The sequence below is a fragment of the Natrix helvetica genome (genome assembly GCF_964273705.1).
Source record: "Natrix helvetica genome assembly, chromosome: 1".
In the NCBI taxonomy this organism is placed as follows: domain Eukaryota; kingdom Metazoa; phylum Chordata; class Lepidosauria; order Squamata; family Natricidae; genus Natrix; species Natrix helvetica.
The window spans coordinates 58412550-58429955 of record NC_138548.1 but is presented as its reverse complement, the minus strand read 5'-3'; the positions used below and the strand labels follow the sequence as shown (position 1 = coordinate 58429955).

General features: G+C 37.0%; 1 protein-coding gene across 2 annotated transcripts in view; it reads left to right on the top strand.

The window, feature by feature from the left end:
- MIPOL1 (mirror-image polydactyly 1) overlaps positions 1-16745 on the top strand; it is a 215445-nt gene extending 198700 nt beyond the window's left edge. For both annotated transcript variants that reach the window (XM_081968555.1, XM_081968556.1), the window contains exon 12: positions 16026-16745. In XM_081968555.1, coding sequence (XP_081824681.1) covers positions 16026-16092 — 67 coding nt within the window. In that variant the 3' untranslated portion in view covers positions 16093-16745. The remainder of the gene's footprint in view (positions 1-16025) is intronic.
- The last annotated feature ends 661 nt before the right edge of the window (positions 16746-17406 follow it).

The following is a 17406-nucleotide window of genomic DNA, read 5'->3' as shown; positions in this document are numbered from 1 at the left end:
AAAACATAACTGCAGAAGATTTTAAGTACTGTCTACTATCATTGTCCCAACACAGAAAATTCTCAGAATACTCATAACAGTGAGCATATTAAAACAAAAGAACTGTACAAATCAGTTGACAAAACATTATTTTGACAAAAACAAACCAATATTTAATAACCTTAAATATTTTATTATTTATACATATTTTATTAATATTTAATAAAATAAGTTATGAAATTGCCTTGCTGGATTTTAATCTCATATTGTCTAGGGCAGGGATGTCAAACTCAAGGCCTGGGGCCCAGATTTTGCCCAGATCCTGGGGTGCTTAGATCTGGCCAGCGGGAACACCCTGAAAACAGTGAGGCACCGGCCCGCCATGCCTCTGCCAGCGAAAACAGGCTCCCGAGCTCTGTTTCCAGCTGCAACATCCTCCTGCAACCCTCTGCCGGTAAAAATGGAGCTCCATTTTCGCAGGCAGAGGGTTGCAGGAGGCCTTCACAGCCGGAAACGGAGCTTAGGAGCCTGTTTTTGCTGGCAAAGTGCCCGGACTGCCACAGACATCCCCAACATTGAGCAGGCCATGCCTACTCTGGCCACTCCCACTCCCCCAAGGTCAAACACAATCCTGATGCAGCCCGCAATGAAATCAAGTTTGACACCCCTGGTTTAGGGTAACTGAAAATGATTCAAGAAATGGTGATCTAGAGCAGTGTTTCTCAAACTTGGCGACTTTAAGTCCTGTGGACTTCAACTCCCAGAATTCCCCAGCCAGCTATGCTGGCTGGGGGATTCTGGGAGTTGAAGTCCACAGGACTTAAAGTCGCCAAGTTTGAGAAACACTGATCTAGAGCATGAGTTTCTAACTGGGCAACTTTAAGACTTGTGGACTTCAACTCCCAGAATTCTTAAATCAACCATGTGCTTTGTTTCCAAGTTGTGGATCCTTGTCTTTTAAGAGGGATAACAAAAAAAATACTATGTCACTGACACTTTCAAGTGAAGTTTGAAAATTTAAAACATAGCTGGAAAGGCATTCCAGGGAATTGTTCGTTATAACCTCAGTGGATATATTTCTACTCGGGGGGTGGGGGTAGAAAAATCTGATGAAAGGGTTGTTCTACATTTGGACATACTAAAGGGCATTGAAGACATTGGTTTTTTTAAAGACCCAGTGTCTTTAAATATCTTTTAATATTTGATATTTACATTGATGGTGACTTGATGTCTATTTTATCTAAGCTTTTTTTTTTGCTTTAGGTAGGGAGGGTTGTTGGGTTGATTGTGTTACGTTAGTTTTATGTTTATTATGTAAACCACCATGAATCATTTGAGTGGTCTGAATAAAAATAAAACTGTGGTGCCATCCAAATAATGCAAATAAGTACATAAAGATATATTCATAAAATTGAATATTCATAAGCCTATGTATTTGCTAGAATGAAGCCATAAAAAGACCAGCTCCAATTTTAGCTGCACTATTGTAGAACTGTAGATAAATCCTGCCAGCAAACTATTTCTATTACATTATTCATGCATAAAATTGGATAAGATTATACCTCAGATGAAAAAGTGTTCAGTTAAGTTTAACAAGAATTGATTAGGAAGACTATCATGTTACAGTTTCTGTTTGTTTGTTTGTGAAATGTGTAAGCCCACGTATCTATTCAATGAGACTCTAGGCTGTGAACATGCCATATAAAATATCAGCAAGAATAAAATAAAAATAACCACAAAAACATGGGTTGAGGCACCCTTGTTAAAAATACAAAACTCCTACAACATCCATACTGGACCCCAAACTAACAGCCTGCCCTGGGGAAAGATCCAGGTCTTCACAGCCTTCTGAAAATCTTGTAATATTAGATTGTCCTTACATCTGAGGGGAATCTGTTCCATAGGGCAGGAAGGAAAAACTGAAGAACAAACCTTCCACTCCCAACCTTCTCTCCTGGCCCAGAACAATTCCATGATTGGTGGTATGATCATAAAAAGCCAGGATGGATACACATTCATCCTGCTGCATTCTAAGCAACTCAGAGATCATCCACAAGCTTGATCAATTCTGCATCAATGTTATTTGCCTGCCTGAAGCCACATTACAACTATCCATTAGAATAAAAATGGAGAACTTTTGACCCTTCAAGTGTTAGTGAACTCCAAAATCACCGTCAGGTCTCACTAGGATGCTTTTATTACTTTGATGTACAAAAATAATATTTCTAATGTTATGTGATATTTGATTGGAAAGTAAGTAAACTACATTTGCATGTTTCTCTTTTAAATCTCCATTGAGTTACAATCAGAATTCTAACAGCCATAGACCAGAGACCAAAACAAATAAAAACACTCAATAAAAATACAACTAAAAATTCTAGAATAAAATAATAAATAACAGATAAAATCTATGATAAAATCCGGTCTGTCAATTGAATTAGTATATATGAAACTCTGCCACAATGATAGCACAGTTCATTTTTACTGCTACCATCTGTCCAAAGGCTATTATAAGCTTCTTTATATTTGATTTTACTCTACTGCACCTATTTAATATCTCTGGCAGCAGTTACCATAGATACAATGATTTCAATTGCTTTCTGCTCTGTTAAGAGACTTTTTAAAATGTATTTCAAAATTCCACACACCAGTGCACCAGGTAGCCCTTTGCCAAGTTTTCAATGTTCAGACATGTTTTAAATTCAGCTATATAAGCAACATAGACTCTCCCTCTTTCTGTGTGCATTTACAAAAATAGAAATATTCTGCATCCAATAATAGTTTTGGTGTCAAGTGTTTCTGCATTACATTTGTTTTGCAAAGCTGAATTGTGTGGGGTTTTGTGGAACTCTTAAGCTGCTTTAATAAAGTGTGTTGTGCCACCAATAACACTGAGGAAAATAAGAATTTTTTTCCAGCAATCATCTAATTTGCCTTAAAAATGTTCAAGCACCTGTATATATAAACATTGAGTCATTTTTGACCCTTTCCAAGAAATTAATCTTCTTAACAAAGCTATCCGTCTTGTTGTGTTTTCTTTCCCTCCATCTGTGTTGATTGCAGTTCAGTGTTATTCTTCTCTGTTTTGTTGCCCTTTCACCTCGTGCAAGGATAAGGTGAGGCATTTTTAATAATTTCAACTTTATCATTTCTGTTGTATCTTTTCTACAATCAAAACAAAAAAAACTTGAAATATGTTTTCTTGCTATTTGATTTTCTGAAGTTTTCCTGCTATTTGCTTTTCTGAAGTTTTCTAGAAGAATTAACTCTAAAAACAAGGGTGTACTGGGCTAGCTTATCAGCCAATTGAAGAATTTATTAACAAGGAAACAACAGAAAATATATGGAACAATGAAGTGAGTTAAATTTGGGGGGAAATTGTACCAAAGTCATTTTGTTACCATATTAATTTAGCTTATATGCAAAAATGGATTATTAAAATTCTTATCCAGAAGAAATAGACATTGGGATTGAATTTGCTTGGAAATCAATAACCTTAGATATGCTGATGATAACTTTTTACAGCATAAAGTGAGAACAAGCGAAGTAATCTCTTGTTGAAGGTAATAGCCAACACTCCAGAAGATAGGCTTAAGATACAGAAGCATCTTGACAGATTTGAACATTGGGCACTATCTAATAAAATGAAATTCACTGGTGAAAAGAGTAAAGTTCTACATTTAGGCAAGAAAAACAAAATGCACAGGTACAGTATAAGTGGTAGCTTGCTCAACAGTAGTAACTGTGAGAGAGATCTTTGACTCCTAGTGGACAACCATTGAAATATGAGCCAGCAGTGTGCAGCAGCTGCCAAAAAAGCCAACACAGTTCTAGGCTACATAAACAGAGAGATAGAATCAAGATCACGTGAAGTGTTAATACCACTTTATAATGCCTTGGTAAGGCCACACTTGGAATACTGCATTCAGTTTTGGTCTCCACGATGTAGAAAAGATGTGGAGACTCTAGAAAGAGTGCAGAGAAGAGCAACAAAGATGATTAGGGGACTGGAGACTAAAACATATGAAGAACAGTTGCAGGAACTGGGCATGTCTAGTTTAATGAAAAGAAGGACACCGGGAGACATGATAACAGTGTTCCAATATCTCAGGGATTGCCACAAATAAGAGGGAGTCAAACTATTCTCCAAGGCACCTGAGGGCAGAACAAGAAGCAATGGGTGGAAACTGTTCAAAGAGAGAAGCAACTTAGAACTGAGAAGAAACTTCCTGACAGAACAATTAATCAGTGGAACAGCTTGCCTCCAGAAGTTGTGAATGTCCCAACACTGGAAGTCTTTAAGAAGATGTTGGATAACCATCTGTCTGAAATGGTATAGGGTTTCCTGCCTAGGCAGGGGGTTGGACTAGAAGACCTCCAAGGTCCCTTCCAACTCTGCTATGGCTGGGGAATTCCCGCAGCTGGCTGGGGAATTCTGGGAGTTGAAGTCCACAAGTCTTAAAGTTGCCAAGTTTGGACACCCCTGCAATATGACATGAAGTCAAATAAGATTGTTCACTGGAAACACTAACTAAAAACTTAGATATTTCAGAGACACACAGTAAAGACCCACTGGAGAAAACTGCAATGTTTGGAGTAATCAAAGTTGAATGATAGTTGAGAAAAATAGCCAGATTACTGCATTATCCTTGTAGTAGTAAAGAAGTAAATGTTGACATAAATTGTGTGGTCAACTTATTCTCACTTTATTTGGCCACAGGAGCAAAGCCAGGCAATGTTGCTGCCTTTACATAATTTATTGTGATGCAGTTTTAGGGCATAACTAATGGATTCTCTAACATTCTTTCATCTCCCACTTTTTTTTTTCACAAGGAGATTGGTGTCAAAAAAATCCAAACCTTTTCATTAATCTATTGTCAGATATTTTTTCTGTATGCTATTATATACTGTTTTATATAAAGATACTGTGGTTGATTGTATCACCATGTTTATTCCTTAGGGTAAAGTTGCAAATTGTGCAAGGATGGATTTTTCTGAATGTTTAGTTTGCTTAAGGTTCTCCTCCTATCCGTTTTGCAGTTTCAGTACTATTGGCCAGTTTTTCTTGTTGTTATAACTGACAAGAAGAAGAAATGTTGAGAGCTTCATTTGAACATTTTGAAATTATTTTATCCCTATTTATTGTGGGGGGGGAGGGAATACCTAACATACCTTCATAACTAACAGATGATTAAATTTGCCAAAACCCTCTTAATACCTTTTTTCACTTAATCGTGGTTTGTAGAGATTGTGTAGCTTTCTGCTTTCTTCTTCACAAATTTACCATCTTTAGAGTCATTAATACCCCAAATAAGTCTTACTCATTTGTTGAATGCTCATGTGACACCTATGACCAAACCCTCCCCCCTTTTCTTTTTCAGAGCCAGAGTATCTTTCCATGCAGAATTCAAACTATTCGTTTTAATCTGCGGGGCTTTTGGTTGCTTAGGGAGCACTAATATATTTTCACATTTCGCAAGTAGTAAATGTTTACTAAGTTAACTAATATATATCTGTAGCAGCATACTTGAGCCTTTAGGTGAAAGTTTAGAAACGTGATTTCCAAACTTGACAATTTTAAGAGGTCAGGTTCTATGAATTGAAGTCCATCCCTCTTAAAGATGACAAGCTTGAAAAACACTGGTTTGGAGATCCAAACTTCTTCCAGAAGCTCTCTGAATCTGTAGATACCATTGCTTCTCTTCTTTTTTCAGTGCAGCAACTTATGAATTCCTGTTGCTACCACATACCATCCAAAGGAGGTACTTCACCTGCTATCTTACTCTGAATCCCAACATGTGAAAGGGGTTGAAACAGAATTGCATTCTGTGTGTGGAGCAAGCCATTCCTCTTCTGAATGATGAATAATATTACGACATCTATCAATGCCTTAAATAACAATTTAATCAGGTTTAAATACTATGGACACACAGAGAAATATTTTCAATGGCCCACTATGATGCTTTGTCCCTTCAGCAGTTACTTAACCCCAAATTTAGGAATCATTTCATAATATTTATTTGAGCTGGACTAGCACCATTGGAGGCACCAGTAATTCTTCATGTTTTATTTGTTATGAGTCAGTTAGTTTGTGTGATTTCCATGTATTTTATCTCTTTCCTATTTTGAGATCTAGAAACAATCTAGAAGTGTTACTAACAAAGCTATAAAATTTCATCTTAATTTGTTTAAAACACACACACATATTTCACGTTTTAAACAGAATCATTGTGTCAAGTCAAGAAATGAGCAACATAATGAAAATATTACTTTTTAAAAGCTCTATCTGGATGAGTTTTCCAGTTTATGTGAACAATGAAAAGACAAAGCAGGCATCTTCTCATATTTCTTTAAACATTTTTTTTCAGTTGCTATTAAGTACTTGAAGAGGTCAAGAAAGAATGATCCTTCCAGATGTAATGATTAATCACATTACTGGCCAAAAATATCAAAACAGGGCCTGTGGTTATCATGGATTTTCATATTGTATCTAAAGGAAAAGACACAGATGGAGAAAGGAGTAAGAAATTAAGCAAATCCAACATCATTAATGACAACTTTGCATTAGTTATCTATTATTTTACTTTATTTTAGTAAACGTTATACGTATAATATGTTATGATGAGTTTTTTTGAAAGCAGTCTAATTCAAAACAGAAAGTGCTGAATTACAAAAGTAATTTCCAAAGTTTTAAGCCAATGATTAACATTTTACTTCCTCTTTGAATAATGTAGAAGGTCATTCTGGAATTTTCTAACGATGGTAGAAATAAAAATTTCTATTGACTCAATGCCCCACATAATCCTTTTACTTGAAGCCATTTCTCTATCCTCACTGATATCACCTGTCCTAAATAGTTGTATTCAGAAGAAAAAGCCTTTATACTGTAGCCTGTTTCTTGTTCTAAACAACTTTTAATAACAGTAGTGGACATATTTGAAATGAGTGATCCACATAAACCTGAGTAGCTTTCAGATTCCACATAATCCAGAAATTTTACTTATTATTCATTTCATTTATAGTGGATATCTATATCTATATCATCTATATCTATATCTATTTCTATATCTCTGTCTGTCTGTCTATCTATCTATCTACACACACAGTACATACATATACATATATACATACATATGTTTATATGTCAGTAACAGACTATACTAAGAATACTCAACAGATTTGTTGTTGCATCATTGTGAAAGATTTTAAAGTAGTCCCAAGTATTGGCATCACAAAGTTAAATGATATAAACTACTAATCCAGTAGAATTTAAACAACTGGTGGTGTGAAATTTAGTTTAGAGCCATATAATTTGCTCAGTGCTAAGAAGCATAGTAGCCTTTTTAAAAAAAATCCATAATATGTTAAATAGCACGATTAAATTATCTTTTCTAAAGCAGTTTTAACTACTTGAATAATGGCTACAGAAATCAACATATAAGGAGTTAACTTTTACATTATGAAAGAGACAGATGTTCCTGCCAATTAATGTTTACCTAAATTCTTTTCCCCCAGATATAACAAATCCATACCATTTTAGTATTTTTATGTTTTTCATTCCTTTTAGAAATAATTCCATAGCAATACAAAAACTTGGCTTAAAAATGAAATAGAACTGTTAAAATGTTTGAAAAAATACACAAAAAAGCCACTTTGAATATGATAGTAAGATAAAAATCATGAGAAGTTTTTAAAAATATGTTTGAATTAATTCTGCCAAGTGTCTAGTTTGAACCATAGGATCGGAATATTTATTTGATTGTTTCAAATAAAATAATTTATGTATGAAAATAATTTAATATTTTACAATCCATAAAATCTAGTTGTAGTCAAATTATCTCTGGCAACAAATTTGTCTGACAAATTTGTGCTTATGTTTTATTTTTTATAAATGAATAAAATTTATGATGTCCATTTTAGTCATTTTAAATATATTCAGTGTTACAATGAGAGCAATGGAAGATTTATCCTTTGGGTGAACTGAGAAATGATCGTGAAACTTTGATTTCTAAAAAAATATAATTCTTTAGTAAACTACAGGTTTGTTTATTAGAAAATCAAAATACCTGCTAAAAAAAATAAGGGAAAAAAAGCACCTAATTCAGCTAAATCTATTGAGAAGTTTGTAAAATCCTCAATACTTGGTATAGGGACTGCATAGATTGCAGAAACAAAACAGGAGAGCATGGCATTCACTTAAGATACAATAGAATATTTGATCAGAATATCTAGAGACCAGAATATGGCATTATAAGCACTATTCAAATGTTAACCATTCGGTATGTTTGAAGAATCATATTCTCCTCGCACATCTCTGCAGCACACATCCATGGCTATATATTTGGGGTTTTTTTTCTTTTTGTATGAACATCATGCAAATCCAGAAAAAATTGTGATGGCATCATAGCCGGGCATAAAGTTGGATAGGAAGAAGAATGCCTTTTTCCTACGGTTACAATTTGCTTTGGAAATAATTTCCTAAGCATATAGCTAAAGTCTTCTCCTATGCTGTGGCCATGCTCTGGAATATACTCTCTTGGAACTCTTTCTTCAGAGAGGCAAAAAATATAATGAATTAGACCGTGGAACAATAGAATAGGGGAAGAATGAGCAGCCTGGAATCCCTGAAGAAAGTTATAGTGACACCTTGAGCTAGAGAATGGGGAGGGAGCAATAGGAATAGTGTCAGGATAGGTCAGTGCTACCAATTGTAAATCCCTCCCTTCTCTTCAAATGGAATTTACATGCAGTTAGAGGCTATATAGCATTTGAGATTCATCTTATTTTGATAATCTGCTTCTAATTTGGGTTCATTTTTTAAAAAAAAGTTAGCCCTCAAAAATATACATGCCTGTTCACAAATAAAACAAAAGGCAAAGTGGCCTCGCATTCCTTATATTTGGTGTGGCCTACCTTATTCTGATTATAGCCGTCATCATTCATTTAAAGAGCAAGAGCCATGATTGTTAGGCCTCATTATTTTCAATGAGGCCTGACAGTTCCAAAGTTAAACAGAAGACAGCAACTTTCATCCAATGGGTATTTCTTTTCAAACATAGACAACTCTATTCTGCCTTGTCAACTCTATGGTTCCTCAAGCCTTCCCATTTATGTTTTAGGTTCTTGGGTTAAGTTATTGTATTCCTTATATTCTAATAGATGTGCAATTCAAATAGTATTGAAATTCACTTGCAAATATTACTAAAGTTCCAATTAGGCTTCATGCAGAATCGATGGCCTTCCTTCCGATGGAATGAAGATAGTTTTGTACATATATGCTAATGATGAAAACAACAAGGGACAGAAAGAGTGCTGACTTCATGAGAAGATAGGGATTAAGTGAGACATAAATCCCCAAATAGTTACATAGTTAGTCTAATATCAATGACTTGGATAATCCTTCAGATCCTAGATGTCTGTTAATTGTTACCTGATGCCTTTTGTATGCACCAGAGCCATGATGGCGAACCTATGGCATGTGGGCCACAGGTGGCACGCGGAGCTCTCTCTTTGGGCACTCCATCCAGCTCATCACTCCAGCTCAACTCCACCATGCATGCATGCGCACATGCCTCCCACCAGCCAGCTGATTTTTTGGTCTCTGCTGCGCATGCAGGAGACACGTGTGCATGCGTGGGGGACAGTGTGCACCCCATGCCCCATTTTTGATCCCAGGAGGCTACAGGGAGGGCCTGCTAGGCCCAAAATGGGCCACAAGGGGGGACGTGTGCATGCGCTGTTGCGCATACACGCTTTCATCACAAAAGGTTAGTCATCACTGCACTATAGTGTCCAGGATTTTGCCAAAGTAAGCGCATAGCACTGAGGAAAAGTACTAATTATCATTAGGTGCCTGCTGTACAAGAAAGATGCACCCTAAACTATCAAAAGCAAATATAAAGCAAATATTTTTATAGAGGTTGAGAACTATAAGGCAGGAAATCCTAGACATCTGATTGGCAGACCAGTTTGGGCAAGCTAGGTAGGTCCTTGGCAGTGTATATGAGTTGAGTTCTACAGTTACAAAAGTAAGCCTTTCAGGAGGGCAGCAAAACTAAAGGAGCCCATTGTTAAGGAGATGGAATGTTAGGACTCATCAGCTGATACATGATGTAAAGTTGGAGTTTCTCTAGGTTGCATTATTTTTAACTCCTTGGGCTATAGTACTGTGAGCTGATAAGGGCTTCTATTCTTTGGTTGGTTCTATTCTTTGGTTGAGGTAGGATTGCAAGGGGGCTTTGTTGGGGGCATGGAAAGTCAGTTTGCATTTGATGGGATTAGGCAAAGAGAGAAACTAGGCTTTTCCCTTGAAATATCTGAAGGATGGGGAGAGGGGCACAATTTCCATTTTTAGGTTTAGTGTTTTACCTCACTGAGGCCCATAGAGTATTTTATGGAAGCTCCAAGTTGATGGAAGCCAATTTCAACAGCAAATCAACAAGCTTTTTTTTTTACCAAACTTATTATTTTTAGAATAGATTACTTTAAAAATGACCAATTAAATAAATAACCTGGAAAATTAAAAAAAAGACCCAGACATATATGTATCTGTCCTGTCACCCTGGTTGCTTCCTCAAAAGAGAGGAGAGGGAATACATGTGGCCATTGACAAGCATAATATTGTTCATCTATGCTTTCACCAGGAATGCTCAAAATTAAATAACTATAAGCACAGTCACACCTTTGTGACCCTCTTCTACCCCTGTAATTCTTTGAGTCCAGGCAGTGATTTTCAGCAATATAGAGAATATGAAAAATATAATTAAATACATATCTGGCATCATATTCTGTTACTCAAAAACTCTCTTACATTTTCCACTGTCTTTCCACTACAATTATTTTTTGGGTTGGTATATTTATACACAACTGTATGAAAAGCTAGAAGTTTTTTTTGAATAATGCTATAAAAAGTGGTATGCAAGCTTGTATTTCGTGAAGAAAAAGTTACAGTTTCCGTATTTATTGTTCACCTCTGCTGTTCCAGCTTGCATCATGAAAATTGGTACGAACTATAGTATCTTTTTTAGGGATAATTGTTGTAGATCTCTATTTCTCATCCATTAGTCCTTAAAAGCTCTCTGTGCAGAGAGTGGAATTCCTTTTCATATTACATTAATGTTTCTGCTTAACTTCCAGAAAATCACAAAAAGTGTTGTATATTTAATTTCCTATATACTGATGGTGTCAACGCCTAAGGCGTTTTCATGACTACAATCACCTTGAGAAGGGTAGAGAAATTCCATGCATACTTTTGGCCAGAGTAAAAGTCTCATATTTCTGTACTGGGATGGCACGTAGTGGATGCCATTATTCCTGCTGCCCAAACCACTACCCAAGTGACCACCAGATGGCAACGCCGTGACCGGCAAGACCAACTTGCGAGCGACCTAACCACGAGGCTCAAAACTGAGTTGCTAGTAGACCCCTGTTTCCAAACCAACCAACACATCTTGACAAAGAGAGATGACCTTGCATGGAAGGGGACAAAACTCTCCAGAATCCCTACGTACCCTAGTTCTCCAGAGGAGTCATGATGCCAAACCAGCAGGCCACTTTGTGTTCCTAAAGACTTTACACTTAGTCCAGAGGCAATTCTGGTGGCCTGGCATGAAGAAAGATGTAGATAGTTATATGAAAAGTTGTACCATTTGTACCACAATGAAGAGACGACCAGGAAAAACCCCTGGACTACTGCAAACAGTAGCAGAGCCAACGAGGCCGTGGGAGGAGATCGCAATGGACTTTATAGTAGAGTTGCCAAAAAGTGGGGGAAATACAGTGATTTGGACTGTAATAGACCTGTTCTCCAAACAGGTACACTTCATACCCTGTAGCGGACTACCCTCAGCTCACAAGCTGGCTAAACTGTTTGTGAAGCATATCTACCGACTGCATGGAGTACCTCGAAGAATTATCTCAGACAGAGGGGTCCAGTTCACGGCTAAGTCCTGGAGGGAGTTCCTGCGGTCCATTGGATCATCACAGGGTCTTAGTTCAGCTTTTCATCCGAGCACCAATGGGGCAGCAGAGAGACTAAACGCCATGCTAGAGCAGTACCTGAGGTATTACGTGAACTATCAGCAGTCCAATTGGGCAGACCTTTTATCTTTTGCTGAGGTCGCGTACAATAATGCTGTCCACAGTAGCACAGGACTCACGCCATTCAAAATAGTGAGCGGTATGGACTTCGTCCCAATGCCTGAGTATCCAAGGGATCCCCCCTCCTCAGTCAGCTTGGCTGACTGGATGTCAATGCTGAAAGCGACCTGGGAAAATGTCAAAAAGGCACTGGCTAAAGCGGCACAAACCTATAAGAAACAACAAACACCAGGCTCCGCAACGGCCATTCCGGGTGGGAGAGAAGGTTTATCTCTCCACAAAATATTTGAGATTAAAACTGCCTAGCAAGAAACTGGGGCCAAAGTTTATTGGACCATTCCCTATAGTAAAGATCTTCAACCCAGTCACAGTGCAATTGAAACTGCCTCGATTGTTGGGGAAGATACGCCCAGCATTCCATAGCAGCCTCTTAAAACCCGTGATTGGATCCACTCTGAGACCACGGGCCCTATGGTCATAGGGGGCCAAACCCATTATGAAGTTCAGCGTATCCTTGATTCAAGGTGGCACAGGAGACAACTCCAATACTTAATCAAGTGGAAGGGCTACCCCTTATCAGTGGCATCTTGGGTGAAAAGTAGAAATATCCAGGCTGATCGCCTTATAGTAAAATTCCATGCAGAAAATCCAGGCAAGCCTGGGGGAGGGACACATCCCTATGTTATACACCTGTACTCAAATTGCTTTGTTTTATACAGGTCGCTTTCAGGAAGTGAGGGGAGCCGGATGTCAATGCCTAAGGCGTTTCCATGACTACTATCACCTTGAGAAGGGGAGGGAAATTCCATGCATACTTTTGGCCAGAGTAAAAGTCTCATATTTCTGTACTGGGATGTGAATGCGCATGTCCAGAACTCTGCTATAACGTCCTGTTGGAGAATGTGATTGATGACCTCAGCCAGAGGGGAGGGGGCACAGGGGTAAAGATCAGACGCCATTAAATGTGATTTAGTTTCAGCTACACAGAAGTCTGTGCCAAGATGTTAGTCCTAATAAACGAATGGTTTTACTTTGAATTTCATCCTGGGGCTTGTAAATTAATTAGGGCAACTCTTAGAACCTTCACAGATGGATTCATGCTCATTTTTGTTCACGTGTATTTTTATGCCACATGTTTATGTGAAAAATGTATCTTTACAAAAAGTTGTACAACACAGAAAAAGGAATACATAACTATTAAAATATCAACCAAAATATGTTCAGTTCATAGAAGTAGATCAATTTTCCAATATGATTTGTTCCAGAGATATTTGGACTACAAATCCAAGCATTTCCAATTATCATAGTATCAAAATGTAGAAACCTGACATCATCCATCAATTTACTGCTATTCAGGATGAAATAACAAGTTTGACGAAGATCAGATATATTATTTGAAATGTGACTAAAATGTTGCTCTATTGTTTTCACTTTTCTGAACCTTGCTACTTCTTCTGATAGGTTTTCCTAGAAGGGTTATAACAAAATTACCGTAGTTAATCTTCATCTCAGACAAATCAGCACCAGATACCAGTTGCTATTGTGTTTTTCCAAATATAACAACAGAGTTCTCTATAATTCAATATTTCAAAGTGCCCATTTAAACATATATTTTGAGAGGGGAAAAACACTTTAAATCCATATTAGAACACATTCCAGGTTTTTTTCCATCATGGACTAATAGAAAAATAGATAACGTGTGCAAATATCAGTATGAACTGACTGTATATTGCTTCAACTTTGCTCTTTCCCTCAACCCTACTCAGTATATGAAACAGGAAAATTCAGAGTTGCAAAACATTCTTATCACTACTTTCTCCATCCTTTGCTATGCCTGCTAAAGACGTCAAGTAGTTACTAGTCATTTCAGGTGAAATATTTGGAAAATCTTTTTAACAGAGATCATGAAGAGCCATTGTCTGCTGATGCATCAAAAAGTAGATAAATGCTAAAGAGTTGTCTCATATCCCAAAGGTGATTTTTATCAAAAGGCAACTGGATTTCTTTGTTTTTCCTTTAAGACATTTCACTTTTTATTCAAGGAGCTTCTTGAATAAAGCTTCAGCTTGAATATCCAGGCTTCTTGAATAAAGCTTCAGTTCTGAACTGAAGAAACCTCTTGGATGAGAAGCGAAGCATCTGCAAGAAAAAACAAAGTCCGTTTATCTTTTGAAAAAATGCACCTTTGGGACAACCATGACCTGAATGACTGAGAATCTCATAGACCAGTAGACTTGTGTGCTTGTATCATTTCCATATTCTCCATCACTGTGCAAAAATACTCATGTATATCATAATATAGGCAAGAGAGATTATGCAAAGGTTCTTGAAGAAACTGAGGTAGCAACAGTGACATTCTATAGATCTGAATCATCAAATGAAAACCATGTATGTTCTTAAAAATAATTGGTTTATACTGCATTTGGGAATAAGGGAATCTGCAAGGAAAAAATGCTGAAATATGTGTCATAAACTCCTCAAATGATGGGACACAATTAGTTTTGTGTCTGTTTTCATCAGATGTGAGATACATAGAACTCCAATCCAAGATGGTAACTTTTGATCAGTAACTTTCTGTCAGCCCTAGGAAGAAAGCGGTGTCAAACCAGTTCCAATTTTTTTTCCAAAAAGAACCGCATGGATCTGTCAGCTATCAGAAGACTTAAAGCCACCTAACTAAATAAATACTCAAGAATTAGAAAGAAAGCTGAAAGAAAATGAAACTGTTCTTTTCCCTATAGTATTGGAAATTGAATTAAAAACCTATGGTAACAATGAGCAACAAGATATATCTGTATCAGTGTTTATAATAGAACAGTGGGTCTCAACCTTGGCCATTTTAAGAGGTGGAGACTTCAATTCCCAGAATTCCCCAGTCAGCATGAGGAATTCTGAGACAGGAAGTTCACACCTCTTAAAGTGGCCAAGATTGAGAAACATTGTAGTAGAATAATATTCCCCTCATGTTGCCTTCCAAAGATGTTGGATTTCAGCTTCCATCATGCCTGGTAAGTACTACCCCATTCAAAGAGTATCAAGCTAGAGAAGGCTAAAGGTAGGAGGTGGAAAGAAATTGTAACTCTATAACAATAGCAATTGCATTTAGGCTTATGTATACTACCCCATAGCATTTTACAGCATTCTCTGGATGATTTGGAGTGTAGAAGTATTATTTTCATATTTCCCTCAACATTCCTGGTCCCCATTTTACCAACCTTGGAAGGATGGATGGCTGAATCAACCTTGAGCCACGTTAGGATCGAACTCCAAGGTGCAGGCAGAGTTTGCCTGCAATACTGCACTTCAACTATTACATCACCTATAGGGTTTAGCCATTCAACACTTTCCACCAAATTTCTCTTACTGAACAGTATAAAAGTATAATTAACAAACACATTTGCAAATGCTATTTTACATAATCACATCTAGAAAAACATAAACTTCAGGGAGCACCCAATTAAAGCTCACGTGCAGTTGAGGCAGAAATGAAGGCGTAGTGTTTTAATTAATTAGATGTTCCATAGTAGAAGAACCACTACCAAGGCAGCAGGGTATATACTTATATATTCCCCTCCACATACAAATACCATGGATTTTGACGTTGCTTGTGTAAAGGCATCTCTACAAGAAGCTTCACAGACAAAGTGTCAGAATACTGTGTAAACCTGGAGACATGAGAGCCTGAGATATTGTGTTTGTCACAGAGTGGAAGATGAATTAACACCCTCTTCTGACTGTGACAAGGCTGAGTTGTAGGTGAAAAGTTTCTTACAAATTGTCTGCATTCTGCCTTGGGAGCCTGTCTCGGTTACAGTAATGCTTTGTTTCTTCTATGACCACCCCTGGGTTATATTGGTCCAGAGCAAACACTGTCTCTTTTCAGTCAGGACATTCCTAATATTAGTTTCCTTTTCTTCCTCCCCACCCTCCCCCTTCCTCCATTCCAGATTGCAAAGACTGGTGGACGTCCTAAGGAAGAAGATTGGAGCAGGGTCTATTAGGATGGTGATCTGATAGAAAGCACCAGTCTAAGGAAGCATTCACATCTGGAGACCAGGCTGCTTCATTCAGTGCTATGTAAACATTAAAGCTTTAACTTAGCAAACAGTTGTTAGAAGTGGGACACTCCAACGACATTCCAAGCTGAGATAAAATCAAATCATAAATGTTTAACCACTTGGCTGCTGAGATCTGAGATTTATCCAAAGGTATTTGGTCAAATTTACTTTTGTAGCAGATCTATTTTGGTACATTTAGTGAACCTGTGGTTGTCTGCGGGAGTCTCTGTTTAATGGTCAATTGTTCTTTATGGAATTCTTGCTTTTTATTTGTAATTTAAGGTTCAAAATACTGTAGAGTGTTCCTAAACTCTTACATTCTCTGAATTGAATAGAAAATTTTAAGATTGGCAAAAGATGCTGAAATAAAAGATGCGTCTAATGAAAAAAGGGAAACCCAGAGGAAAAAAATATCTATTGCTAATATGCTGCCAACTGTCATATTACTCCTAAGGTATATTGATTTTTTATGAGTCTCCTGTTGGTGAATGAGAATATTCACTTCCAGACAGTGTCATATATGCTGGGTTGTGTGTTCGTGTTGAATTTTTTTATATGATTGTTGTTTGCCTAAATAAAGAGATAAAATAAAATAAATTGGTTGATTTATTTATAATTAAGTATAACTTAATTATACTTAAAGGTGATGGATGAAATCAATGACACATATATGTATACCCTACACTATTTCAGACACTATCATAAATCTTAAGAAACACAAATTGCTCCAAAAGGTACAATAAAACATTTATTCCACCAAATGATGTGGAACACATGAAGTTGTAAAACAGGAGATGTTCACGACTGTTCTATGCATTGTACAGAGCAGACTAGCATGGTTAGTAGGAGGAGAAATAGAAAAAATCTGTTAAAAATTCCAGGGTTTTCATTTTCAACTCTCACTTTTATTGTAAAATGTACTTTATAGAATCTTCTGCACATTTATTTTTAAGATGTATGCCTATCCAACTCAAACAGTGTAACTCTGGACAGTGTAAAGCATTTTTTAAAAATACCACATATACAAAATATAATATAGTGAACAAGTATGCAAGAAAAAAAACAAAAGAAGACTCTCACTCTATTGAATCCTAATGCCTTGGGAAATACCCTCTAATATCAAAGGATATAGGTTGCTTATTGCTTGAATAAATACATTTTTTACTTTGATAAATATATCCTTACCCAGGTGCCCAGGTAAAGTTAATAGCAGCAGGGATCTTTAATCCGATGCCTTTTTGCTATATGTGTAAGCACATTGAACTCACTT